This window comes from Lygodium microphyllum, chromosome 4 (genome assembly GCF_053477565.2).
Source record: "Lygodium microphyllum isolate KBCC chromosome 4, Lygodium_microphyllum_v1.1.10, whole genome shotgun sequence".
Lineage (NCBI taxonomy): Eukaryota > Viridiplantae > Streptophyta > Polypodiopsida > Schizaeales > Lygodiaceae > Lygodium > Lygodium microphyllum.
The window spans coordinates 175,479,775-175,507,666 of NC_141138.1; the positions used below are offsets into that span (position 1 = coordinate 175,479,775).

The following is a 27,892-nucleotide window of genomic DNA, read 5'->3' on the forward strand; positions in this document are numbered from 1 at the left end:
CTTCAGTTAGTGCAGATTTTTTCTTCTTTCTCCTCTTGTCTCTCTTCCTTTGTCTCTGCATTCATGTTCTTCCGTTGCACGCCCTCACACAATGTTGCTCTGAAAACTAGCGTGATCATCGCATCTCGTAAACATAGTCAAGTAGTTTGGGGCATCTCAAGTTTTATTTTAAAAAAGCTAGCCACACACATATAAGACATCTTTTAGCATGATGGGATCCCCATTTATTGCAACAATAGAAATCTCATCAATACCCACAAAGGAACCATTGTTGGCACAAATGATTGAGGATTAAGCATCTTTTTTTTGCTTTTAAGATGAAGCAAGTTGCCATAACTAAGTTGACCAAATTGAGCATGTCACAACTCAGTATCATCCATGGTTTTTAGCTCAATTGCTCGTGCATCCTTTAATGCTATCCTCTCATACAAATCAAGCTTGTAAAGTGTCACAAGGATGTGAAATTTTGATGCTTTGCTTAGCATTTGATTAATAGATAATCAAATGTGTAAATGTGACTTACATGTGTGATGTGTAGGATAGTTATTTCACAGTGTGGGACCTAGGACCCTAAGATATCAGGTGGTGTTGAAGGCAAAAGTTGTAATAAGTTATATCTAATAGGTACTAGGTGGTACCATTAAAATTCGGCATTGAACGTTTATTTAGCCATAAGTGTTAGTGTTGATGCTAGGGAATCGGGCATTTTTAATTAAGTAATGCTAGTTCTTATGCTAATGAGTGCTCAAGATTACTAGGATGATAAATTGGCATAACCAATGTAAATGTTGGCCAGCTAGATTATTTTTCTGAGCCTTGATAATGTTGGAAATTGGATTTGGAAGGCTGCCCATGCAAGTGAGGAAAGGTTGGTGGGACGTTGTGATTATTGTTGGCCATTTTCCCCCTCTCTCGCCACTGCCAACAAGAAAAGACCATTTAGGAGCAGCCAAATCAGCCTAGGCAATAGCTTATAGACGCTCCCAACAAGCGCTAATAGCACGCAACAGGGGGGTGACAGCTTTTTGGGGCTCCTTGGCTGTTGGTGACAGCTTGTGGGGCTGTCAAGATAGGGCAACAACAGATTTCACCTCTCTCATGCGAAGAAAATGAGAAATTTCTCTCTCATTGGCATTCTCTCTCACCCCCCAGCCTATTCTCATTCTTTCTCAACAAATTTTAACACATTCAGCCATTGGAGGTAAAGATTTTGATGAATCTTTGCTGTAAGCCCTAATTTACAGCAAACATTAGGGTTTGATAGCTGCCTCGAGAAGCATGCTAAAACTGAAGGCCTAGAGACTTGAATTTAAGTCATGGGAATTGGGAATTTCAAGAGATTATCCCCAAGCAAGTCAAGGGGCAAATTCGTTTGTAGGCTTTTTGGTCATTTAGGATAGCAAGAGGTACTTGGATCAATGAAGGAAATTAAAGAATCCAAGTGTACTCCATCCATTTGTAATAAAAGATAAAGAAATACCGTGAGGGGTGCTAATTATTATGGGGCCAACAGGTTGTCCATCATCCAAGATTAAGGGATAAATTGTGCATTTTAGTTTGTATTCTTTAATTGCTTGTTGCAATTATTGATTAATCAGGTTATTACCACCTTGTCTGAGGAGCAAGGTTGGTTTCAGCAGAGTCCATTAGACAATGTGCTTGCAACAACAAGGTCATCTCCATCACCAAGTCATACACACTATATCTAGCAATATAGATTCTAAGAATCAACCAACACATGAAATGGTTGAACCTGAAAGCAAGTTTCTCTTAATGCCAAGTACGCTCAAGATATCTTTGAGCATGATGGTACCCCCATTTACTGTAACAATAGGAATTTCGCCAACACCTTTGATTGCATAAGGTGCGAGTTGGCATAAATGATTGATCTTCCGTTGGGTGCGTCCGGTAGTAATGAGATGAATAGTCCACGAAAAGAGGTGATGTGCTTTGAAGAACCACTATAAAAAATACGAAGTATCCTTGGCTTTTGCCATAGATAGGCAGTGTGTATGTGCTTAAGGATCTTACAAGCATCTAACCACAAATGCATAAGATGGACGAATGTTTGAGCTTGCCATGTGTGCTTTTTTATCATTTCCATGTGCAATGAGATCTTCAGGCTACGATAGCTGCACTTTTCTTCTTCTTACCCTTTTTTTTTAGTGACACAAGAGTTAGAAAGTAGGGCTTAGTTGTTCTTTGCGTCAAAACCAAATTGCTGCCATGATTTGCCTTTTGCCCTTATGGCTGGCTGCAAATGCCTGATCTCCCATAACAATACTCGCACGATTAACTCAAGGTTGATCTTCTTGCAACAACAAGGATACCGACTCAATTATAGTATCCTTTACAAGCAAAATGAAGAGTAGTGGCAAAACTTTAGTAAGACTCTATCAAACCAGCTAGGACAATGGACATGAGAGATGCATTTGGGATTATCTCATCAATGTTCTGTAACTGCCATTGATCTATACCACATGGAATGCCATATTAGCAAGTTCACTTACCAATGCCATGTGGCACTACCATGTAAATAACAGAAATCCTAATTTTTATTTTTGCTATTCAGGGTATTTTGAGAGTCCTTATAGCAAGTAGGAAGTTTATTTAGTGAGAATCTGTTTCTAGAGTCCTCAAATTAGAAGGGGCACTCCAACACCTCTTTAGATCCATTTGGGAGAACCAATGCCAATGCTTCGAGTAATACTCTTTAATTATTTCCCTTTCAAGGCTTTGGTAAATATATCAGCAAGATTATCTTTAGAAGTGCCAAATTGCAAATTTATTACTCCAGCTTGTACTTGCTCTTGAGTAAAAGGGCAGGCAACTCCAATATGCTTTGCCTTAGTATGATACACAAGATTCTTTGCAAAAGCAATAGCACTTTGACCATATGAGAATATAGTCATAGACAACTTTTGATCTGCAAGGATGCCCTAAAAGATTCAGCCACACACACTCACAGTGAACAAAGAATAGCAAGAGGGGAGGGGGTGTCACGTCCACTATATGAGTTTAGAATCTTTAACATAGTTATCAGTCATTTTAGTAGAAGCTTTATTACCGGCTATAGGTGAACTGGTTTTGGCAGAGGAGGATGAAGATGATGCAATGGAATCTGGACAATTTCTATGTTGCATTCTATGTCCTCCTCAGGTTGAGGTGAAGCGGAAGAGGGAAATTGGAAACCATTTGCATCTTCATCACCATCTTTATGAAAGTTTTCATATCTTTAACTTTTTGTTTGGTTTCCAAAGCTTGTAGGCTTTATTTATTGCACTATATTCCACAAATATCACATGCATATATGGAGTGCAGCCAAAAGGCTTGAAATAAGACACTGATAATTTTATACTTGAAAATGGTTTCCATGGAGTCTACAACAGCCATACTAGCATCTAGTTTGTAGAGCCCATTAAAGACTTCATTAACAAACTCCTCATCTTTTGTAGAGCTCTTAAAATTTTCAAACTTTTACTACTTTGATTCTCCACTAAAGTATACTAGTCTTAAAATTTGGTGAAGGCTTCAAATTTAGCCTTGAGTAAAGAAACCGAAGTCATGTTGGTAAAATCATCCTCAAATTTGGTAAAGGCTTTAGATTTAGCCTTGAGTAAAGGAACCGAAGTCATTTTGGTAAGCTCATCTACAATCGACATGAAATATTGATGACCCCCAAGAGAACAAGGATTAATAGGTCCACAAATATCCATGTGAATGAGATCCAATACTTCTTTGGCACGGAAGTCAGCTTCATGAGGAAATGGCCTCTTTGCCGCTTGCCTTCCTAATAAGCTTTACAGATGTTACTTGTAATAGTAAAAGAGGGAAGCCCTTTCACCAAGTTTGCTGTCCTGTGAATTCTAGAGATTAGCAAATGCCCAAATCTAATATGCCAAAGAAATAGATCTTAATGCTTTACAATGCCTGCAATATGATTGTAAGTAAACTTCTAGAGGTTGAATTTCTGTTTTGGTTGAATACCAAATTTCTCCTTTTACGTCACAGGACCTGTATCCTTTGAAAGAAACTCCACACGAGCCATCAAAACACAAATTATTACCTGTAACTTTTGCAATGGACAACAAACCTTCTTGGGCTCTGGCACATACAAGACATCCTTTATGGTGATTTCTGAATCTGATATGGGAACTTTAATATTTCCTACACTTTCAGACTTGATGACTTTATTGTCAGCAGCCAAAATAGGATGCTCTTTTTCTCATTGATTTCTCACGATCTTGTCTTAAATAGACTCACCTTCATTGAACTGCATTTGCTAATGAGTTTACCATTGATCAGATCCAAACTATGTTGCCGCCTTGGGAGTAAGTGAACTCATCAAGATGGCATATGCATGTTGATCCTTCATGTCCCAAGCTTCTTGCTCACATGTGAGACCCTCCTCTTCTCTTGTTTCATCACTTTCGAACTTGGTTGGAGTGGCAGAAGTAGGTCTTGGTCTCTGTCGCTTGATTTAAGGCCAGCTTTTATATCAATGATAGAAGACGCTTGGAACAAGAACCAAAGTTCAGATTACTCACACACAAGGGTGAATTACAGCTACCATTGTGCAAAGATTCAATTGATATTAGGCTGAGATTACAGCTGAAACTAAGGTTAAGAAAATACACCACAAATTGGGAAAGAATCATACACAAGATGTACACAGTTGAAGGCTGTAAAAGCACTGTTTTAGCAATGTGTAGACTAGATTCTATGCTGAAAATACAAGAGATAAGTGGTGAATACAGCACAAGCTATTGAAGTATCAAAATTAAGGTGAAGGATCAGCTATAAACCTGTAGAAGTGGCTTTAGGACAGCTGCAACAGCTTCCCTTTTGATACAATGAGTGTCTTGGTCAAGTAAAGCTCCAAATAGTATGTAGAGGCTCTCAATGTGCCCTTTTTATAGGAAAAAGAGGGCAAAATACCCTTCCACCTTTTCATCATGTAAAGTGGGTGAAATGTGCCCTGTGCACATGTAGACTGGGTGAAAAGTGTCTCCAACAGTAAAACTGCCCCCCGCTCTCCTCCCCCCCCCCCACCCCCCCACCAAACAATCTTCCTTTTTATAGGAAAAAGAGGGTGTGCACATGTAGAGTGTGTGAAAAGTGTCTCCAACAGTAAAACAGACGCCCCCCCACCCCCACAACAATCTTCTTTTCAGTTTGCTATTTAGAGTATCTTAAGAGTCCTCATTTACAAATAGAAATTTTATTTTGTGAGAACCAATCTCTAGATCCTCAAATTGGAGCTGACACTCCAACACAAGCAACAACGCTAGCAAAGTTGGTGGCCTTATGCAAGAGGACTGTTCTAGGTTAACACGTAGATGGCAGCAGCTACAACACTGTGTTAGCAGAGTATTTGTCAGCTCATGTGTGAGTCTGAGCTTGATCTGGGCTGGGCATTTTTATTAGGTATTTTAGGTTTTTTTCTGGTGTGGCATTTTATGCCAGTGGAGCATTTTATGCACCAGTCGGCCAGCATTAATGCTGGCCGACCAGCATTTATTGCTCCCCACTTTTTCAGCCTATTTATACTCAGTGGCTCCTCCTCAGTCATTATCATCATCATCTTCACCATTTGCAGACTCTGTGGAGAGAGGAGCCAAAGCCAGTGCCAGTGCCCACGCAGCCAGTGACTCACTGTTGTATGCGACTGTCTCGTGTTCAGATATATGGATTCCATTTCCCGTGCATACATCTGAGTTCTCATCTGTATCGTGTTCTTTTCTTTTCTCTTTTTGTCTTGTGTTTCAGCAGTTTATTTCAGCACATGTTTATGCTTCCACCGCTGCTCCACTTCTGACACACTGGGCACTAGCAACTTTGGCAAGCAAAGGTGGTGATATTGTGTGTGACTTTAGCTAGAGGCTCATGGGCAAAGTTGGTATAGACAGTATTGTCCATAGCAACTGGGGTTAAGACAGCCAAGTGGCTGCTTGGAATTGGCGTCATAGCTGGTGGAGTGGTGGATTTGGTGCAACTGAGTGACTTGTTGGGCTGAGCTGGTGGCAGCTTGAAGCTCAATGGTGGCGATAGTGGTTTTGATACTATTGTTGGATCAATGCTTAGCTACACGGGAACAAACATAGTGAACAATGAATAACACAAAAGAGAAAGAAGTGCCCATTTGGAGGGTTCACAACAGAATGATTGGAGGAACATGGTTAGTCTAACACACACCAAAGTGAGCCCACACACAGATGTGCTAAATAAATAGCCGACCGTGCATTGGGTCACGGGTGGCTAAACGGTGACATGAATCATGAAGGAAGATGGGAAGGTCTTACCTCATAAGAGGCAATGTCTAATCTTGTACAAAAGATTCTCAAGAGAAGATATACAAGGTAGAGAGGTCATTTGTAATTGGAGCTAGAATATGGCATGTTCTATTGGCAAGCCTAGGGACTATAGTTTGGCATGTTTTAGAGGTGCAAGTGCATGGCGTGGAGGTTGATCAAAGGCCAACATGGCTTAGAAGCACAATACATAGAAGGAGGGGCCCTAAACTCAAGTATAGCTCTCAAACTCAACACAGAGGCCATGGGAATTGGGTACAAACTCCCCTTGAAAGATATAACTTCTTGGAGAATCTGAAAGAAAGGAAACATTAAAAAGAAGTATAAGTTGTTCCGATATAGAATCTAGGCAAAGTACATAGTTGCACTAGTACCACATATGAAAGCGTTCATGTTGTACCATATTATAGTGTCCGTATTAGTACCATAAGGCACCAAGTAATGGATACTTCTTTTTTGAGTGGATCAGTATTTTTGGATTAGTTAAATGCTTCTTATACTAATATGATTCTCTCATGGGATTATGTTGTTTGAGATTCAAACATTTTCATCTTTTTTGTTAAAAAAAAAAAAGTTTTAAGTAGTTCTTTTTGGGAGAATAACATATTTTTATTGTATAGGATCTTAGGAATATTAAGATACCATCTAGTACTATATTTTATGATACCGCACCATATCATACTTTTCGTACTTGAAAACCATGGTAGAGTAGCCCACATTGTTATTTAATATATGTGATGGGAAGGCCTTAGTATATGCATGGCATGGCTAGTGTCTAGTTTTAATCACAATTTTATTTTTCTATATATTAATTAAACTATTACTATTATTTTGTTTTAAAATACTTTTGTTCATCATTGTCAAGTGATTTAATAGTAATTCTCATTGCCTTTTCTGAGGTTGATGCAAGCTCATCATCATCAAAGTCGATGTAGAAAGCAGCAGCTAGATTGTTGCATGCGCTTTTTCTTATTGCTTTCCTTTCTTCTTGTAGCATTGGTCAATTGTATGGTGGGTTGTTTTTACTATTGAAAGCGCTATGGATCGGTTTTGTGTTCTTTACCCCGACGTTTCTCATCCATAAGAATGACAACCATCTCATGTAGGACATTTCACATCCTACTTTGAGTGCTGTAGTTGTATTCTTAAATTTTTCTTCCTTGACCAGATTGTTGAGAAGTACGGCCTTGTTGTTGTTGTCATGTAGATGACTCTCGAGCGTGGTGAGTAGTTGGAAAAGAAGGCTTAGACCATCTAATTGTTGCTTGAGGGTTTCCCCAAGATTGTAGGGAAAAGTATAAACTTGCATTTTAAAAATAATTGCATTACTTATGCTCCTCCTAAATGTAGTACCAAGACTTTCCCATGGCTCTTTGGTTGCCTTGTTAAGGTCAAGGTGATTAAGAAGATTATTTGAGATCCCAAACCCAATGATTTCCAAAGCTCTCTCATTCTTTTCTAACCAATCTCGATTGAGTTTGCGATTTCCTCGAATGTCTTTTGGTTTGTCTATAGAGACTACCTTTCATGTGCCTTTTCGCTTTTGAAGAAGTTGGATTTTGGTCTTCCTGATTACAAAGTCAATGCCTGAGAACTTTTCAATGGTAATCCCGTACTTTGAAATGCCATTGGAAGATTTTGATGGGGAAATCCCTGAATATTATGGGGTTAATATGCTTTTTGAAACTCACCCCCTTTGAGCCTTCGAGCATGTGGACCACCTCTTCTGCACTAAGATTTAAACCTTACTTTATTAAGGTTTAGGAATACCTTATCCTTACCCATTTGGAGCAGATTAGGCGTGATGACATGTGGCAAGTGGGTGGCATTCTAGACACTCCGTGCAGCAGTGACAACAGGCTGTCAACTGCTGGTGGCGTGTCATTCATGTTAACTGACAGGCAGTGTAGAAGAAACTACATGCATCACAGGAGATGTCCAGGGTAGCACACTAGGCAAGGTGGCACTGAAATAGATGGCATTAGTAGGGTGGAAGGCAGGTTGGGCGATCATAGGCAGAGGCGACTATTGCTAGCTATTAGCGGTGGTGGCTGGATCTAGAACTGGTAGGCAGTAGCATGGGCAGGTCGAAGTACTCTGACCTGCAGCTGGGCAAAAACACTTGCAGCAGGTCAGTGATCTCTGATGTGATAGGCACGGTTGTCTCTTCTTGTTCTTATTGTCATTCTTGTCCTTGTTCCTCTTGTTGTACTACCCCTTTAGCAAGTCATGGGATGTGCGTGTGGGCTGCTTCTTTAACCTTCATTGTACAGGGATAGATCAGATCTGCTGCTTTGATACCATTGTTGCATATGGAGCGTTAGAGTGAGGAACAACAGCTATGGCAGATGGAACTCCGCGTGCGCCACATACACACACACACACACACACACACACAGATTGATTTTACATCAGAAATATGCCCGGGAAAATATTGTGCGTTTGAAGAATGAACAAGGTGTTATGGTGACAGAACCTACATCCATCACTCAGATGTGTGTAGATGTTTACAAATCATTGTTGGGCCCTCAAGAGATTTTGTCAGACGCTGTTCACTCTGCTCGCATATACATTTGTGATCTGGTTAGTAATAGGTTCAGCCAGAATGGGTAGCCTTAATGGAGGTGGATATTTCAGAAGATGAAGTGGAAGAGGTACTGTCCCATTTGCCTAAAAGAAAAAGCCCTGGTTGGGATGGCCTTCCAAATGAATTGTTTTCAACCAATGTTGCGCAACCTAAGGACCCATTGACTCGCCTGTGTCAGCAAGTTTGGAATTCCGGTGTCATGCCTTTAGGCTGGAAGATTGTAGTCATTTGGTTATTGCCCAAGGTTCCCTCTTCTACTTCTTTGAAACAATGGAGACCCATTTCTGTTATGGGCTCTTTATGCAAAATCTTTTTAAAAATCATTGCCAACAGATTGCAGAAAGTATTGCCGCATTTGGTTCATCCTCGCCAATACGGTTTCATTAAGGGTCGGAATATAATGCATAACATTTTGAATGTTCAATTGGGGATTGACTTTACAAAAGCTTCAGGTCCACAGGTGGTCATGCTTCAGCTTGATATTGAAAAGGCATTTGATCATGTAAGCTGGTCTTTTTTGAGGCAGCTAATGTTCACCATGGGTTCTGGGCCACGTATGGTTTCTCTTGTGGATACTATTGGTCAGGGGGCAGTGGCCTGTATTACACTTAATGGAGGCATCATTGATGAAATTACCTTATCCCGCTCTCTCCGTCAAGGTTGCCCTCTCAGTCCTTTGTTGTTTGCATTAGTTACTCACCCGATGCTTTCTTTGTTGGATAAGTTGGCCATTCAAGGCGAAATCGTTGGCTTGTCTCTTCCAACTTGTGGGCCAATCTTTGGCAGATGATTCCTTTATGTTTCTTAAGGTTGATTGCTCCGATGTTAATTGGGCAATGGTCGCATGGAAACTTTTTGCTATGGCATCAGGACTTCATATTAATGCTAAAAAATCCACTCTGCTCTCTTGTATGGAAAATGATTTGCAAGCTTTGGGTTTGAATGGTATTGTGATTCCCAAAGGGAATATAACTAGACACTTGGGTTATCCTATTGGGGTGGAGGTGGCTCCTCGTGCCTTGTTGGATTGGATGGTATCTCGCATTCATGATCGGTTTATGTACTAGAAGTCACAAGGTTGGCCTCTCCATGTGAGACTTAAAGTTGCACAATGCATTAGGATCAGCATGATTTCGTTTTTCTTGCCTTTGCTTCGTTGGACTAAGAAGGCCCTATTGGAATTGGTCAAACCTATCCGATTCATGTTATGGAAGAAGAAAGGAAATCACTTGGGTCAGGTGTGGATTTCATGGCAGCACGTGACTACTCCTAAAAGGATGGGGGGAGCAGCTCTATTGGATGTTAATTTTCATATGGCTGCTTTGAGGTTAGCTCTTCTGCAGGCTCTTTGTGTACAGACTTATCCGTGGACAGATATAGCAAAATATTCTATAGAAAAGACTTGCATTTCTCATGGTATCATGGTTATTCATGCTTCTTGGTGGCATGTGCTTAACTCCACAAGATCTTTTAAGGTCTCCTAGTCTTTTCTCCTTTCCCATATGATCGCATCTTGGCAGGCGATGTTACATTTTTCGGTTTGGCGCCCCCTGGATTCTCGCAAGGAGGAGAATTCTATTCTAGGCGAAGTACTGGCCTCTTCTAGGTTGTTGGACTGGTTAGACAAAGATCTGCAGAGAGACAAGTTTAACCACATGGCTTGGTTGGGGTTGTGATCAGTCCAAGATGGTGTCATTCTGTTGGGAATATCGTGCCTTTTATATGTGCATGGGTGTGTACACACCCTTAGCACATTTGTACTTTCATATATATCTATCTAAAACCTAAAGAGGTACACACACAAAAAAGATTGTACCTAAGAACATCGTGCATCTCTCTCTCTGACTCTCACTCGCTACTCTTGCTCACGTTTTGCTCTCTACGTGACATTTTCATCGTAGGACATTGCATCACCATTGTGCATTGCTCACTTCAAATTGGTATTAGAGCTGCAGCTAAGGTGTTCGCACTTCTTGGAGTTTGTGCAGGTCAACTCGTCATTGTTCTTTCATTGGACAGACAGGCGACAGCTCGTGTAGTCAGGCGCAGGTCAACAGGCCATGTTTTCAGACAAGCGACAGCTCGTACAGTTAGGTGCAGATCAACAGGCCATGTTTTTAGTCAGGCGACAGTTCCTGGTTGCACGTAGGTCAAAATCGTCATTTCTTGGTCAGATGCAGTCATGCGCAGGTCACGCACTTCAGGCGCAGGTCAAAATGTCATTTCCAAGTCACGAGTAGGTCATGTGAGCAGGCGACGGGCCGGCGGCTATAAACGGGGCAGATTCATCACTTTTCTTTTGAACTTTTTTAAAATTTTTCAAAAGTTCCCTACAAGCAAGCCTTTTCTCATTGATGGGCGTTCGTGTGTGTAAGTAGAGTTCAGAATTTTGGGCAGATTTGTGCCGAAAATTTGGGGATTTGTCCAGATTTGATGCGAGCAAGACACAACAGTGATATTTGTCTCAGAAATTGCAGGAATTTGTGACATTTTGCCTCTAACATTTGGGGCTTTTCATGTACATGTAAGAATTGGGCTGAAATTTACCCAATTTCTTGATATTGATGCACATTGGACCCCATGCAGTTTGGGGCTTTTGCTGTTTGGGCGAAATTTGTGCGCCATTTGGTCATTTTATGTACATGCGGGTCTAATTCCATGCAATTTGGACATCTAGCACTTGAAAAATTTGGGGGTTTTGCTGAAATTGCTCTATTTTGGAAAAATTGGCCTATTCTATGCATGTCAGAGACAGTGCAAATGTATGGTTGATGCTTTGAGCACAAAAAATTTGGGGCTTTTGACCATGCCTGTCAAATTTTGTGCCCATGGGTGCATGCACAACAGAAATTGCAGCTAAAATTTGGGACTTCTCATGTAATGTGATGTATTTGTCCTTGGAACAGCTGTAATCAGTTGTGGAGCGTTGTAGCACAAGGTTTAGTGATTCTGAAAATTTATTTGCAAATCTGAAATTTCTACTTTTATGTGGTTATTTATTGCTGGTTGGTACTTGTTTATACCTTGGTCACTTGTGTGATAGTTTGGGCTTGCATTTACTGAATTTTTTGGTCACATTTGGGCTGAAAATCATGGCTGGCAGCAATGACAGCAGTCATCTCATGCACATTAAGAAGCTTGAAGAAGCACATAACTTTGCAGTCTGGCAAAAACAATGCTATGATATCCTGTTGTAGAAGAAGCAGGCAAGGCCGATTAAGACCAAAGGGGCAAAGCCCATAGATATGGAACATGAAGATTGGGATGAGTGAAATGAGCTTGCATGCTCAACCCATCGAGCTATCGATTTCTGATGCCTTGCTGTTTAACATTGAAGGTTTGGATTTTGCCTATGCCATTTGGACTCGACTGGAAGAATTGTATGCTAAGAAGAGTGCCGCAAGCAAAGTTTATTGGCTGAAAAAGCTTATGGATTTGCGTATGAAAGAGGGTACGGCAATGTCTACTCACTTGGGTGAGTTGGACTCCATTTTCAGCCAGTTGGATGCCTTGAAGTTCCTGATTGATGAAGAATTTAAGGCTACGTTCTTGCTTTGTACTTTGCTAGCGAGTTGGGATACATTCAGGACTGCTATGAGCCATTTTAATGCGATGCTTTTGTATGCTGATGTAGAGAGTGCTCTACTCACGAAGAAATGAATCGACAAAATAATGCATCCAGTAAGTCTTCCAGTGCTTTGCATACTAGGGGCAGATCATAGCAGAAAGGTAAATCTGATAGCAAGGGACGCAGTAAATCACGTGGTAAGGATGTTGAATGCCATTGTTATGGCAAGAAGGGTTACTTTAAACGTGACTGCTACAAATGAAAGAAAGAGAAAGGAAAGGGCAAGAAGACAGATGATAGCAAGGAAGAGAAAAAAGAGAGTCAGCCTAAAAAGAGTAGTGTTAAAATTGAAGAGGTGAATGTAGTCACTCATGACAGTGATAGTGGGAACGACGTACTCTTTGTCTCTTCACACTTTAGTACACATGTTTTACTTGCAGATATGGATGATGACATGCACACTTGGATTTTAGATTCAGGTGTTTCCTTTCATGTCACCCCTCATCGTGAGTGGTTTTCTGACTATACAGGGGGTCGACATGGTGTTGTCCATCTTGGGGACAACTATGCATGTGGCATTGTGGCATGGCTGGTTGGGACACATGAGTCAAACTGGAATGAAAGTGCTTTTCTCGTTTGGGTTACTTGCCTTGTTTTCGTTATGTTGATTTTGAGCATCGTGATCATTGTGTTTATGGTAAACATGCACAGACGTCTCATAAGAAGTCTCTTTCGTTGAAATCTTTCCCTCTAGAGTTAGTACATTCCGATGTATGTTAGATGCTAGGGTTATCTTTAGGGGGAAAGAAATACTTTGTTACCTTTGTCGATGATGCTACACGGAAGGTATGGGTTTACCCTATTAAGGATGAAGTGCTTGATAAGTTTTAAAAATTCTTGTCATTGGTTGAAAATCGGATTGATAAGACAATTAAGTGTCTTTGCTCTGACAATGATGGGGAATGTGTGTCGAAGGCCTTTCAAGCATTTTGTGACATCAAAGGGATAAAGAGGGAGCTTAGTGTCTCTCATAATCCACCTCAAAATGGAGTTGCAGAGCGTATGAATCGGACCATATATGATAAAATCCGTACTATGCTGTCTCATGCTGCATTACCCCCTGGCTTTTGGGTAGAGGTTGTTATAACAGCTGTTCACTTGATTAATCGATCATTGAACAGGTCTTTTGGGGGGGGGGAGGGATTCCTCAGGAAGCGTGGTCAGGCAAGCCACCTTAATATGCTCACCTGAAAATGTTTGGCTGCAAGGCTTTTGTGCACATTCGTAAAGAAGAACGCAACAAACTTGAGCCAAAGCTGTAAATGCGTTTTCCTAGGATATGGTGACGAGGATGAAATGGGGTATAGATTATGGGATCCCGAGAAAAGGAAAATAGTATGCAGTAATGATGTTATCTTTCGGGAAGATTGCATGAATAAACAGCCTGAAAAGACTGAGGAGGTCCGTAGGGTTGTATTCCGGGAAGAAATGCCTTTTGGACAGCAAAATGTGTCAGCTGTACAGCAGCAAATACTTGCTGTAAATGAACCTGCAAATGCAGAAAATAATGCTGGAAATGATCAGCCAGCCATTGCCCATAATGATGAGCCATTGGACGTGCAGGAACAGCCAGGACAACAAGCTGTTAATGCTGATTTGCAGGCTGAATGTTAGGACAACAAGCTGAAAATGGAAATTTGCTGGCTCAACAGCCAGCAAACAATGATCATTGGGTTAGGAGATCGTCTAGGGATACTAGACAACCTGATAGATTCGTACTTGGTGCAAACAATGTGGCTAATTATGTCGTGTTGACAGACTGTGGTGAACCGTCTTGCTTCAAGGAAGCAATGGACAGACATGATAGCAAGAAATGGTATAAAGCCATGTTGTTAGAGATGAAATCTCTTGAAAAAAAATGACACTTGGGACTTGGTGCAGTTGCCTAAAGGGCAGAAAACTTTTCCATGAAAATGGGTTTACAAGATGAAAGTCTGGTTGCTCGCCAAAGTACAAAGCAAGATTGGTTGCAAAGGGGTACAAGCAAGAATATGGAGTTGACTTTGATGAGATCTTCTCTCCTATAGTGAAGATGACTATATTGAGAACCATTTTGGGCTTGGTTGCAGCTGAAGATATGGAGCTCATACATATGGATGTAAAGACTGCATTTTTACATGGTGATCTGCATGAAGACATATATATGCAGCAGCCTAAAGGGTTTGTAGCAAAAGGGAAAGAGAAGATGATATGTAAACTCAAAAGGAGTTTGTATGGGCTGAAACAAGCACCAAGAGAATGATATCATAAGTTTGATACATTTACGCAGTCTTAAGGTTTTGATAGAAGTCAAGTGGATCACTGCTTGTACATCAAGAAGACAGTGATGGCAGCCCGATTATCTTGGTTCTATATGTTGATGATATGCAACAATTGGGGTTCCATTGTCTCCATATGTGAAACTCAGTGCAGAGGATAACCCTACATCTGATGATGAGAAGGCTGAAATGGCCAAGATACCATATGTTTCAGCTGTTGGCAGTTTGATGTATACTATGGTTGCTGCATGTCCTGACATTGCCTTTGTAGTCGGAGTAGCTAGTAGATACATGGCAACCCCTAGTAAAAAGCATTGGGAAGCAGTGAAAGGTATTATGAGATACGGTCAAAGGCACAAAGGATTTGTGCATTTACTTTGGAAAGTAGAAGGCATCTGTAATTGGCTTTACGGATGTAGACTATGCTGGTCATGCGGATTGCAGAAAGTCTATTTCTGGATATGTGTTTACCTTCATAGGAGGAGCAGTCTCTTGGATCTCCAGGCTACAAAAGTATGTTGCATTGTCTACTACAGAGGCAAAGTATGTGGCTGCCACTGAGGCATGCAAGGAGGCTTTATGGCTTTCACGTCTGGTAGGAGAGCTTGGCATTACAGAGTTACCTGATAGTCAAAGTGCTATCATGCTAGCACGGAATCCCGTCTTTCATGCAAAGACGAAGCACATATAGGTGAAGTATCACTTCATTAGAGATGTACTTGACAGCAAGAGCATTGAGCTCATCAAAGTGCATACAGATAATAATCGTGCAGATCTTCTCACGAAGGGTCTTCCAGTAGAGCAGTTTGCTCATTGCTGACAGATGATGGGAGTTCGATAGCTATATGTATTTCAGCTTTATACATACCTAGACTTAGTTGATTCTTTTCTTCTCTTAAGGCACATTGCCTTTAGGTGGGAGGTTGCTAGGACTAAAGGGCCATCGTGCCTTTTATATGTGCACGGGTGTGAACACACCCTTAGCACATTTATACTTTAATATATATCTATCTAAAACCTAAAGAGGTACACACATGAAAAAGATTGTACTCAACAACATTGTGCATCTCTCTCTCTGACTCTGACTCTCTACTCTTGCTTACGTTTTGCTCTCTACCTGACATTTTCATCACTGGGACATTGCATCGCCTTTTCGCATCGCTCACTTCACATTCTTGGAAAGGCCCGTCTTTATTCATTTCGGCATATTCGCCAGCACTTTTGGATGCCTAGAGTGTATCATGTTATTTGGACGGCCAAAAAGGATAGAATTACGAGCTACTATCCTTTGCCTACATTACATCTCTCGTCTCCTTGGCGCGATTGGATGTTTGTGATTCCGGATGATTTTGGGAAAAGGTTGGCCAATCAGATATATCATCAAATGGTAGAGGCCAAGAGATGGGTCACGGATAAGGCAAATAGAGTATGGCACATTCGGGAAAGCAAAAAGAAGTGGCAGGACAGATTCATCCAGCTTTGGAAATCTAAGGTTTCGTATCAGGGAAAAGTGTTTATGTGGAGGCTACTTATTTGGGCTCTTTCTACTGGGAATGTGTTGTGTGCTCGTAAGATCTTTGCTGGGTGATGCATATTCTGTACTACATGTGATGAGACAGTGCTTTATCTTTTTGTCTCTTGCCCTGTTGCAAGATAGATTTGGAATTTTGTTTTCTGTGTTTGGTCCTTGTTGACTCAACACTGGATTTCAGCGCGTTCGTGGATTTTGGGGAAGATGACCTCCATGACCTCTTTGAGTTCAGATTATTCCTGGCTTTTCCATTTTCTCAGATGGAGAGCCTTGTGGCATATTTGGCGTACTCGGAATGCCTTCATTTTTGATTTAGTATTTGGGATTCATGGTCATGTGGCCCGAATCCGGGGTTTAGTGTTGTGGCAAATCACCTCTATGGTGTCTACTGACCTGGTTCTTCCTGATATTGCTACTCCCTGGCTGGACACTGTCTGCTCCACATCAGCTGTGCTTTCAGTGTGATATTTCTGTGTTAGAGTTTGTGTAGACTTCCCTTCATGCTTGTTATTTTCCGTTATTTCTAAGCTGACTTGATGGTCTGATGTAAAATATTTACTACTTAATTCAATTATCTTCACGAAAAGAGAGAGAGAGAGAGAGATTGATGTGATGTGTGATATGGGAGTACAAAGAATAGGGCCTCAATATATAATCCTTTGACCCTTAGCAAATGCTCGGTGGTGTAGAGGGCGTTCACCCGTACACACATGGGCATGTGCACGCGCACACACACCACACACAAAAGTTTGTTCACACACGGAGGCATTAAATGACTAACACTGAGCATTTTGGGCAATCTGCAATAATATTTCTTAATTTTCTTTGATAAGGATATGGGCCTGCATGAAGTAACTGGAAGTAAAAGGGCACACAGTACATGCCTTGGTGTGGAGTGTATGCCATGTTATGATAACATGTGCTTTAAGAGTAGTGGTGAGCTAAATAGAAGAGGAAACTTACTTGAAGCTTCCACAAGAATTTGAAGCTTTACCCTGATACAGTAAAGTAAAATGCCATTGCAAAGCATTACCCTTGGGAAATGATGCCGCCTTGCAAACTTTGGAAGAACAGTGAAATTGCCACCAAAACATGCTGCATCAAACTGTTGTGTAAATGTGAGTGCCATGGGCTTGCTTTTGCATTGCTAATTTTGACTGTTTTCCTTCTTTTGTAGTCTTCAGCTTTCCCTTAAGCATCAAATCAAGATATTTCTAGATGGATGCTATGGCATCCTATGCATCTCTCCAGGAGCTATTCCCAAATTCCCATATAGCCCTAATATGCACTTTGGGCTGGATGCTTCCATTATGCATGCCTGGATATCTCCTTGCATCTCAGATTGTCCAGTGCTAAGTTACCTTGCATGTCCATTCTACCTTGGGAAGCACCCCCATGCAGCCACCCTCCAGCCATGGCGTGAAAGATTGAGCTTCCACCAAAATAACCTGGATACTGTGGATCTGGAATCTGTTGTGGAAAAGGATCATGCGACACTGGATGAACAAAAGCCCCATTCAGATGTGCACTATTCTTTGAAGCATTGAAGGTGGCACAAAACCTTTCATCTTTGGATTAATCTATATACACATCCAGAACTGCATGCACATGTGCCCCAAATACAACATCATCATCTCCAGCAGTGGCTACCAATGGCTGTGGTACATCCTCTTGTTGTTGCTTAGAAACAAGTGGTTACTCTTCACTTTTATTTGTATATGACTCTTGAGGTGAGTCATGATAATCTATTCTCTTTACTGTTTGACATGTTTGTTGGGTATTTCACTCACGCCTCACTTATGTCTACGCTCACATAGGAGTGTCGGTGATCAGTAGGACATTGGGGCACTTTTTACTGTTTGTAGGAGAGGTTTTTCCCCCCAGACTTATGGTATTATTTCGTATGTGCTTATGACACACACTTACGGGCACTTACCGTGTTCGGGTGTGAACGCCCCCTACAACCCTAAGGTTTAAGGGTTGTACATTGTACTTTCAGCTTACACTCTTTTGGTCTATTGCATTGGGTGTTGTGCTTCACTCTCACACTGTCTATTGAGTTTCTATGCTGAGCTTCAATCCTGCCTTCTTCTCACATTTGGTATTAGAGCAGCAATGGCTCTACTCAGCTCAGCTCGGTTCAGCTCAGCTCCGCGGTCCTCCTCAGCTCAACTCTGCCCTAGTTTCAGCCCGACCTGTAGTAGTCGCCAGCGTTCTGCTCGTCAGCTCATCCAGCTCCTGCCGCGTGGACCTCAGGCGTTTAACGCCTTTTGTTCGTCTTATGTCATGTTTTTAGTGCTTCGTCTCTGGAATCGCCACCCCTGTAGCTTGTAGCCTGCTCATGCCACGTCAGTCATTAGTCTGCAGCCTCCACGTCGATCGTTAGCTGCTATACGCTTCGCCAGTGCCCGCCAGTAGCGTTGCTTGTGTCTATTTCTTGTGCTGTCTCCATCAGTTGTGTCCTCTGCACCACCCGCCAGATGTTTTTTGTGTTATTCGTTATCAGTCGACTGCTCGTCCGCTTGCTTAACGTTTGTCCCGCAAGAAACAGCTCGTTTGCAGCGTCGACTGTACTCGTCTGACACCTGTCCGAGGATTTTGCGCTAGTTCACTACAATTTTATGCCCATTAGCTGACGAATTTGTGCCAGTTAACCCACCATTTCTGTGGTAAATTTTTAATAAATTTTTTAATTCTAGTATAAATTTCTGGAAGCAAGAGTTCCTACGCAGCAAGCACAGAATTAAAGAAACGTGTATGGGACACATTGGATGCAAATCTTTTGGCACATTCATAAAATTTTTTGGGGCTTTTATGTTTTTTGAGGACATTGGTATACACACTGTAGTTATAGTCACTGAAAGACTGTTTTGAACAAATCTAAGGCAAGAAATTTTGGAGATTTTGCTAATATAGTGTTGTTGAACATTGATTGCACATTGAATTGCGTGCACTAAAGATAGTTTTGATAGAGTGTACCTGTGCATACTAATTGCAGAAAGTTATTTCCTGCAATTTTTGTAAATTTCAGATTTTTAGTATGCTCCCGCTTCGACATTGATCTTTTGCCTTTTTTTTGGTAATCGATTATCATGACAAATCAGGGAGGAGATGTCTTCACCTATGTATCCAAGGAGGACAGATTGGATGGAAATAACTATTTACTTTGGGCCTTCATGATGAAGAATGTACTTGTGGCAAAAAATCTTTGGGATTATGTCAGTGGAGAAGAAGCTAGACCTAGAGTTGTGGCTCCAGCTACTCCTCCAAGAGGACATGCACAACAGGCACCTCAGCTTGCTCCACTTCAGCCACTTCCCCAATGAACAACAACTAATAAAGCATGGGATACACGGGATGCACAGGCTTTGTCACTGATTGCATTGGGAGTTCAGCGGTAAATCATCCCCCACATTTGTTCAATAGCTTCTTCACGAGGAGCTTGGCTAACGTTGGAGCAGATGTTTGCAAGCAAGAATTAGACTTGGATCTCTTTCTTAAAGAAAGAGCTAGAGACATTGAAAATGGATGAAGGTGATTCTATTCAGGATAAATTGAACAAAATTCAAGACTTGCGTGAGCAACTCATGAATGTTGATGAGTACTATTCGGATGCACAGATGATATCTACCACTTTGAACTTATTACCTCCTTCATACTTGGCTTTTCATACGGCCTTAAACCTCACTATGAGGATTACTGCACAGCCAATCACTTTTCTTTAGCTAGTGAGTTTGCTTCTAGAGGAGGAGCAAACAAGAAGAAATGGTGGTGTGGATGCTATAGCCTTTGAGCAGGCTTTTATGGCTAGACAGAAGGGCAAAGACAGCCAAGTAAAGAATGCTTTGCAGAGTTCTAGGACTTCTGGCACACCACAGGCAAGTAAAAAACAAGGGGGCACGCAAGCCAAAAAGGGCAAATGCCATTATTGCAAGAAGCCAGGCCACTATATTACTGAGTGCAGAAAGCACATTGCCAAGGAGGAGTCAGTAATGTCTGTTTTTGATATTCCTTCCACTGCTACTAGGTTCGCGTCCTTTGTTGCAGATAGAGACTATTGCTTTTACACATGTAGTTATGACACTTCTTGGGCTGATCGAGCATTTAGCTCTAGTGAGGATGCAGACACTTGGTTTTTTGACACTGGTGCTTTGAGGCATATTACATTTGGCAGAGATTTATTTGCTTCTATTGGTGCAACTCCAGTTGGGAAGTCTGTACAATGTGCCAACAATGCATCATACCTTGTTAGAGGTATCGAGGAGATTGTGCTTATAGCCATTGATGGCTCTATTCTCCGCCTACAGGATGCTTTATTTGTTCCAGGCATAAAGAAGAATCTGCTCTCTATTTCTTCTTTGGTACGTTGTGGATTGCAGGTTACATTTGATAATGACAAATGCATGGTGAGAGACAAAGAATACATGACTTTGGTCTTGACAGACACTTTATGTCATGGGTTATATGAGTTGGATGCTCTTTTAGTTTTGGCATGCCAGGATGGGGCATGTGAACTTTGGTAGCTTGATGCTCTTGCAGTGTACGCAGATGCTAGATGGATTATCTCTACTGGAGAGACCTTCTGAGCACTTGTGCGAAGGATGTTGGGAAAAATGCATTGTTTTTCGTTTCCCCGTGATGTTGCTTTTAGAGCAACAGCCAGGTTGCAGTTAGTGCATTCAGATGTATTCTGGCCGATGCAGACAAAGTCATTGGGAGGATATTACTATTTTGTGACTTTTATTGATGACTTTACTCGCTTTTGTTGGGTCTACTCTTTGGTCAAAAAGTCAGAAGTGTATGATGCATTTTTGGCTTTTATTGCACTTGTTGAAAACTAGTTTGGTTGTAAAATTAAAAACTCTCCGTTCGGACTGAGGGGGGAATACATGTCCTCTATGCTGAATTCTTTTTTGACGCAAAAGGGCATTGTCCATCAATACACTACTGCTTATTCGCCATAGCAAAATGGGGTTGCAAAGAGGAAGAATCGGTCACTCATGGAGATGGCTAGATGTATGTTGAAGGCAAAGAGCTTGCCTCACAGGTTTTGGATGGAAGCCGTCATGTGTACTTGCCATGTTTTGAACAGATGCCCCACCAAAGCTTTGAAGAAAATTACACCTTTTGAGGCTTGGAACAGCCGGAAACCTTCTGTTGGGCACTTTCGTACCTTTGGGTGCCTTGCATATGCAGATATTCCAAAGGTACTCAGAAAAAAGTTGGATGACAAGGTTGTCAAATGCATTTTTGTGGGTTATACTAGTAAAAGCAAAGGCTACAGACTCTATGATCTTGTTTCTAAAAAGGTGTTTGTCAGTAGGGATATACTATTTGATGAAAAATCAGAATTGTCCCTGGCTGGTTTAGACACATATTAGGCTGCCCGTGATGTATTTGAAGGGCTGCTGCCCATTACATTTGGTGATTCAATTGGAGTTTCAGCAAGTGAATGTTCAGCCAGCTGCTCCTTTGGAAAATGCAGAAAATCAGCTATTGACCGATTTGAATATTCAGCAAAGTGCTGAAACTAAAATTCAGCAAGAGCTTATGCATAGTCATGAGGCAAAACAAATGCCTAGATGGTATTTACAGACTATGAAAGATAGTCATTTGGATGCACCCACGGCTGGTCGTACTAGAAGGCAAGCTCGTATACATGATATTGCACATACCATGGAGTTTGTTATGGCAGCAAGCACCCTTGATGATGAGGAGCGTGAATGTGTTGAGGATGCAGAACAGAGTGTGCATTGGATGGCAGCAATGCAAGCTGAATTGGATTCTATCATTAAGAATCAAACATGGGATTTGGTGTCTTTGCCATTTGGGAAGAAAGCCATTGGAACAAAATGGGTCTACAAGCTAAAACGGAATGCAGATGGATCCATTGACAAATACAAGGCAAGGCTTGTAGCTAAAGGCTATGCACAGAAGAAAGACATTGACTATGAGGAGACATTTACTCCTACTTCCCGCATGACGACCATCAGGTCTATGGTTGCTTTGGTTGCTCATTATGGATGGATTGTGCATTAGCTGGGTATTAAAATTGCATTTTTACATGGGAAACTTCATGAGGAAGTATATGTACAGCAGCCCATTGGTTTTGCAGTTGAGGGCTTGGACCACTTCGTTCATAAACAGCTCATTTGAGTCTACTCTTTACGTATGTAAAGAGGGGGGATCCATACTGATCATTTGTCTTTATGTTGATGATCTCTTGCTTACAGGGACACATGCTGATCAAATTTCAGCATTTAAACAAAATTTGCAGCAAACTTTTGACATGTTAGACTTGGGGTCTTTGCATCGTTACTTGGGCATTTAGTTCATACATGATGCTAGAGGTATTGGGTTATCACAGTCAAGATACATTGGTAAACTTCTTGAGAAGTTTGGCTTACAGAATTGCAAGCCAGTCTGTACACCAATGGAACCTGGACTAAAGCTGTCATTACATGATGACAGTGATTTATTTGATATACACACATATGCTCCAGCAGTTAGATGTCTTATTTACTTATGCAACACTAGGCCGGACATATAGTTTGCAGTTTCAGCCTTGAGCAGATATATGCATCAGCCACACATGTCACATTGGCAAGCTGTTAAGCGTATCTTCCGTTACTTGCAGGGTACTAGATCTCTCGGATTGCTTTATGCCAAGGGGGGACCATTACAGTTACATGCTTACAATGATTCTGATTGGGCTGGTGATTATGATTCACGTCACTCCACTAGTGGCAATTGTTTCTTTCTTGGCTCGTCTTGTATGTCTTGGCTTAGCAAGAAACAGTCCACTGTTGCCACATCGTCATGTGAAGTTGAATCAAGGCAGCTTTCACTATCACAGTTGAATGCGTATGGATTAGACGCTTGCTAGTTGATTTGGATATATCTGTTACGGAGCCTACTCCTTTGTTTATTGACAGTCAGAGTGCCATTGCAGTGGCACGGAACCCAGTGTTTCATGCACACACGAAAAACATTGAGATATATTATCACTTTGTTAGAGAGAGGCTACATGCAGGTGATATCAGCCTTGTCTATTGTCCTACCACTAGTAATGTGGCAGACATCTTCACCAAAGCTCTTCCTCCTGACAAATTTGAAGCATTTTGCGATGCTTTAAATTTGATCTCCTTTGGTGGCGGATAATCCTTGTACTCTTGATCACTCTTCAGTCTAGGGGGGTTTGTTGGGTATTTCACTCACACCTCACTTACGCCTATGCTCACATAGGAGTGTCGGTGATTAGTAGGACACTGGGGCACTTTTAACTCTCGGTAGGAGAGGTTTTTTCCCCTAGACTTATGGTGTTATTTCGTATGTGCTTATCACATACACTTACGGGCACTTACCGTGTTCGGGTGTGAACACCCCCTACAACCCTAAGGTTTGGGGGTTGTACCTTGTACTTTCAACTTACACTCTTTCAGTCTATTGGATTGGGTGTTGTGCTTCACTCTCACACTGTCTATAGAGTTTCTGTGCTGAGCTTTGATCCTGCCCTCTTCTCACAATGTTGAAATTTTTTGGTCTGCACTGAAACAACTCTGGTCCTGCCTCCTTGAGAAAGTAGACGAAGTTGAAACACATGAACTAATGAAACTGCCTTAAGCTGGAGTGCTCCTACATAGTTGCACAATTTTCACCCACACCAAGACAGATTGGCCCAATACCTTCCCTGCCATATTTTTGTAACTTTATTCCTTGAACACCAAATACAAGTGATAGAAGTGGGACTTCAAGCAAGTCTAGCAGCATGTAACTACCATTTGCATGGACCTGGATGTCTCCACAACAACCATGGAACACAAACATAGAAGAACAAGATATCACTCTGGATCAGTACAGCCAGCAGTGTGCATGATAATCTCTAGATTTGATGCCACAGGTTTTGCAACAATTCACATATAGTGAATCTTGTTGAAGGTAGCCTCACCATGCTGAGAACAGCCACAATCTGTTTGAAAGCTATGATAGAAAAAACCGCATTTTCAACTAGACCAGCCACGATGGCAGCATGATCAGGCATGACTCCTGCAACGACAGCCATGACTGACCTGCAGTGTGCAGCCTAGTTTTGATGCCACAGGACTTGTAATAATTCACATGCTGTCAATCTTCAAGACACTCCACAATGGCCAGGACAGCCTCACCTTGCTAAAAACAGCCACGATCTGCTCAAAACAGATAAAATTGGCCACAATTATGCTAGAAATAGTCTTGTTTGCAACTAGACTAGTCACGATTGCAACCTGAACAGCCATGACTCTTACCTGGACACTGGACAGCCATGACTGCCCTGTTTTGATAGACTTTGCCTGGCTCAAAGTCAATTGTAGATTTCCTTTGCAGTAAAAAGCCAAGATGCAGCTGTAAGTTATCTTATTAGTCTAATAGTCAATTTTTAACAGCTGAAAAGAAAAATATAAATTAAATTAAAAATAAAGGATACTTCTGTTATGATCAACAAACTCATTCAGAATTTGCACTGTCAAGCTCAAAAATTGATCAACATGAACAACATTAAGCACTCCTGCTGTATCATCAACTGCATAAATATCCATTGCAAGTACTTGTGTAATTTCATTTGCTTCAACTTCATTGCTAAACTGACTTAAGTCCTTAAAAGACTTCTGAAATATTAGTCTAAATTGAAACATCAACAACTAGATCATTGAATGGATACAAATCCTCAAGAATAACATCCCGACTTGGAAGCTAATTGTTTGATTAGATAAATCTGATCCACATTGCATCACATCATCGTGCAATGTTAGCACTGCTGGAACATGGTCAAATTTTTAGTGTTTGGTATAAATTACATTTGTAAAGTTCTCATTGCTGATCCAGCTTTGCTCCTCAATACTTCATTATCCAGAATACATTCATGTACACCTTTCATCCGATTACCCTCTATAGTTACAAATTACAGTTATGCCCTGACAAGTATGTTTAAGCTTTATCCACTTAGATAGAACACAGCTCCATGAACAAAATTACTAAGGGCTGAAACACCATCTGTGCTGGCAGTTGTGATCATGAGGCTAACACTTCCTGTAGTCATGGCTTTGTTAAGCTCCTTCAATCTGCAGTTCATCTATTATTATTTCACAGAGTCTTTTGTATACTGGATAATGCAGAAATTTTACAGTTTTAGACATAAATACTAACTTTACTATATTTTGAGCAGTTTGCAAGCTATATCTTAATGACATAATGTAACTTTGAAATGTTTAGCAATCAAAGCTGTGTGATTTGGTTTACAATTTTGATTAGGTGGTATTGTTTCAAACTTTTGAATCGAAGATAGTCTGATACTGGTTGGCCGGAGCAACACTGACATTTTTGTAGCATTGTTTGAAATTTCTGATAAAACAGTCACATACATTCTGTTCAATGCTGGTTGGTCAGGCTCGGATTTGTGTCAGCAGTATGCCTTGTAATTAGTACTGTTGTAGTATTAGACATAGACTGTGTAAGGAAGCTACTTACACCCTCAAGTTTCTTTAAAAGATTGTGATAAGGATTTGGCATAATTTAACAGGGGACTCAAGATGCCAAAAAGGCAAAGCTATACGGCAAGTTCGGCAAAGAAATTGTCTCAGCGTATGTAGCTGAAAGTTCTGAAGGTAGCTTCTATAGCCGTGTGATCTTGTGGGATTCAGATGGGATTAATGGTTGTTTTATATGACCTCAGTATCAAGAGAGGGGGATCAACCAATCCTGTCTCAAATTCAGCCTTGGCTGCATTACTGCAATATGCCAAGGATTTTGACATCCCGAAGGAAATTGTTGAAAGGAACATCAAGAAAGCCTCTGAAAAAGGGCAGGAAGACTATGCAGAAATTACCTATGAGGTATGATTGTACAGAACTTTTAAAACTTCAGTAGTGCTGCTATACAAAGCACAATATGCAAGTTCAGGTCCAGTTTGATGATAATGTTTTATTGGAGCAATGTAGGCATATGGATATGGAGGTGTGGGCATTGTGATCGAAGTCCTGACAGACAATCTCAATCGTGCAGCAGCTCAGGTTCGAGATGCTGTCAAGAGGAGTGGATGCAAGATGGCTGATCCTGGATCTGTTCTTTTCAACTTCAAAAAGGCAGGTGCAATCAATGTCCGAGCAGATAAGGTTGATGGAGATGTTTTACTTGCAGCAGCCATGGATGCTGGTGCAGAAGATGTTATTGAACCGGCCTATGACGAAGACGAAGATCCCAATGGCAAAACCGACAAGTGAGTGCTACTGCTGTACTATAAATGCTTTTGCAGTGATGATGCAATCAGTATCAAATCATTAAAACTTGTGCCTGCACTAGATGCTGGCAATAGAAGGAAAGCTGGTCGAGCAACATTTGATAGAGTTCTCCCTTAGATTATGCACACACAAAACATTATTATCATGCATGAAAATCTGAAAATTGAGCAGTAATTGTAAGATTGTCACTTAGATTGACCTCCCATGTGAAGCTTGGTTTTTGTATGAAGTATGGATATCTTTGATGGAAGGAAATGACCAGGAATGATCTAGATGGCCTTGTTTCTCTGGGCAATGTTGTCAAGATGTGCACTCATCCAGTGTTGATGTTTGTTCAGGTTTTTCAAAGTGATTACTCCTGTGGATCAATATGCTGCTTTGACTAAGAAGCTACAAGCAGCAGGGATTCCTGTTGATGTGGAGTGTTCAGGGCTAGAGCTCATACCCATTGCTCCTTGCGAGGTATTTATATGTTTTATGGGCACTGTAATACACTATGCAAACGATGCCAATCTGTTTGAGTTGCTTTCCTGCCAGTAAATCCTTGCATGTCATGACATCTCATTTCTGATTTTGCTCTATTGAAGCTTCCTTTCTCATTTTGCAGGTAGATGATGAGGCACTAGAGTTAAACAAAGCCCTGATGGATAAGCTCCTAGAGCTTGATGATGTGGATGCAGTCTACAGCAACCAATCTTTTTGATATTTTGTCCACCCAAAATGCTAGGCGCTTAAGAGGGTGGAGCACAAAAAGTGCCCTTGCCAATTGCAAAATCATTCTTTTCCGTATTCTGAGTAGGCCTGTTCCGGTTGGCATCTTCCATCAGCAGGTCCTCACAGGTGTAGCACATATGCCATATGAGATTTTACACAGTAGTCAAACATCATTCTCTCATATTTAACATCTGATAGGCAACCAGGTGTCAATCATCCAGCACAAAAGCTTTTTGTCACACAAACACCTAACAGACATGGTGGTAAACTGCTCTGAACATTGGTTGGTCTTCCTTTTAGTGGAGAAATCTAACAAAAGAATTGCCATTTGATCCGCACTTAGCTTACATACATGCTTGGAAGCGCATGTGAACTGTAGTAGTTTAAATAGCCTCTCTTGGAGTAAAGAGGCGCATCCTATTCTTGGGGAATTTCATGGTACTTGAGGGGGTGCATTATACATAGGCTAAGTATATGTATGGGCAGGTTTTCGTCCTTTTGCCTTGAGATACGGATGCTATCTATAACTATTTGATGTTCAATAATGCACGTATGCAAGGCTTGCTAAAAAAGATAATACACTTGTTAA

The 27,892-nt window shown here is 41.1% G+C and overlaps 1 protein-coding gene across 2 annotated transcripts in view; it reads left to right on the top strand.

Annotated features, from left to right (window-relative positions):
- Positions 1-27,850, top strand: part of LOC148037939 (YebC-like protein) — a 49,635-nt gene extending 21,785 nt beyond the window's left edge. Inside the window, exons 3-7 of one of the 2 annotated variants that reach the window (XM_087676972.1) lie at positions 25,872-25,933; positions 26,025-26,184; positions 26,290-26,567; positions 26,928-27,051; positions 27,197-27,850. In XM_087676972.1, coding sequence (XP_087533098.1) covers positions 25,872-25,933; positions 26,025-26,184; positions 26,290-26,567; positions 26,928-27,051; positions 27,197-27,292 — 720 coding nt within the window. In that variant the 3' untranslated portion in view covers positions 27,293-27,850. The remainder of the gene's footprint in view (positions 1-25,871; positions 25,934-26,024; positions 26,185-26,289; positions 26,568-26,927; positions 27,052-27,196) is intronic. The other variant, XM_087676971.1, reaches the window with a different exon arrangement.
- The last annotated feature ends 42 nt before the right edge of the window (positions 27,851-27,892 follow it).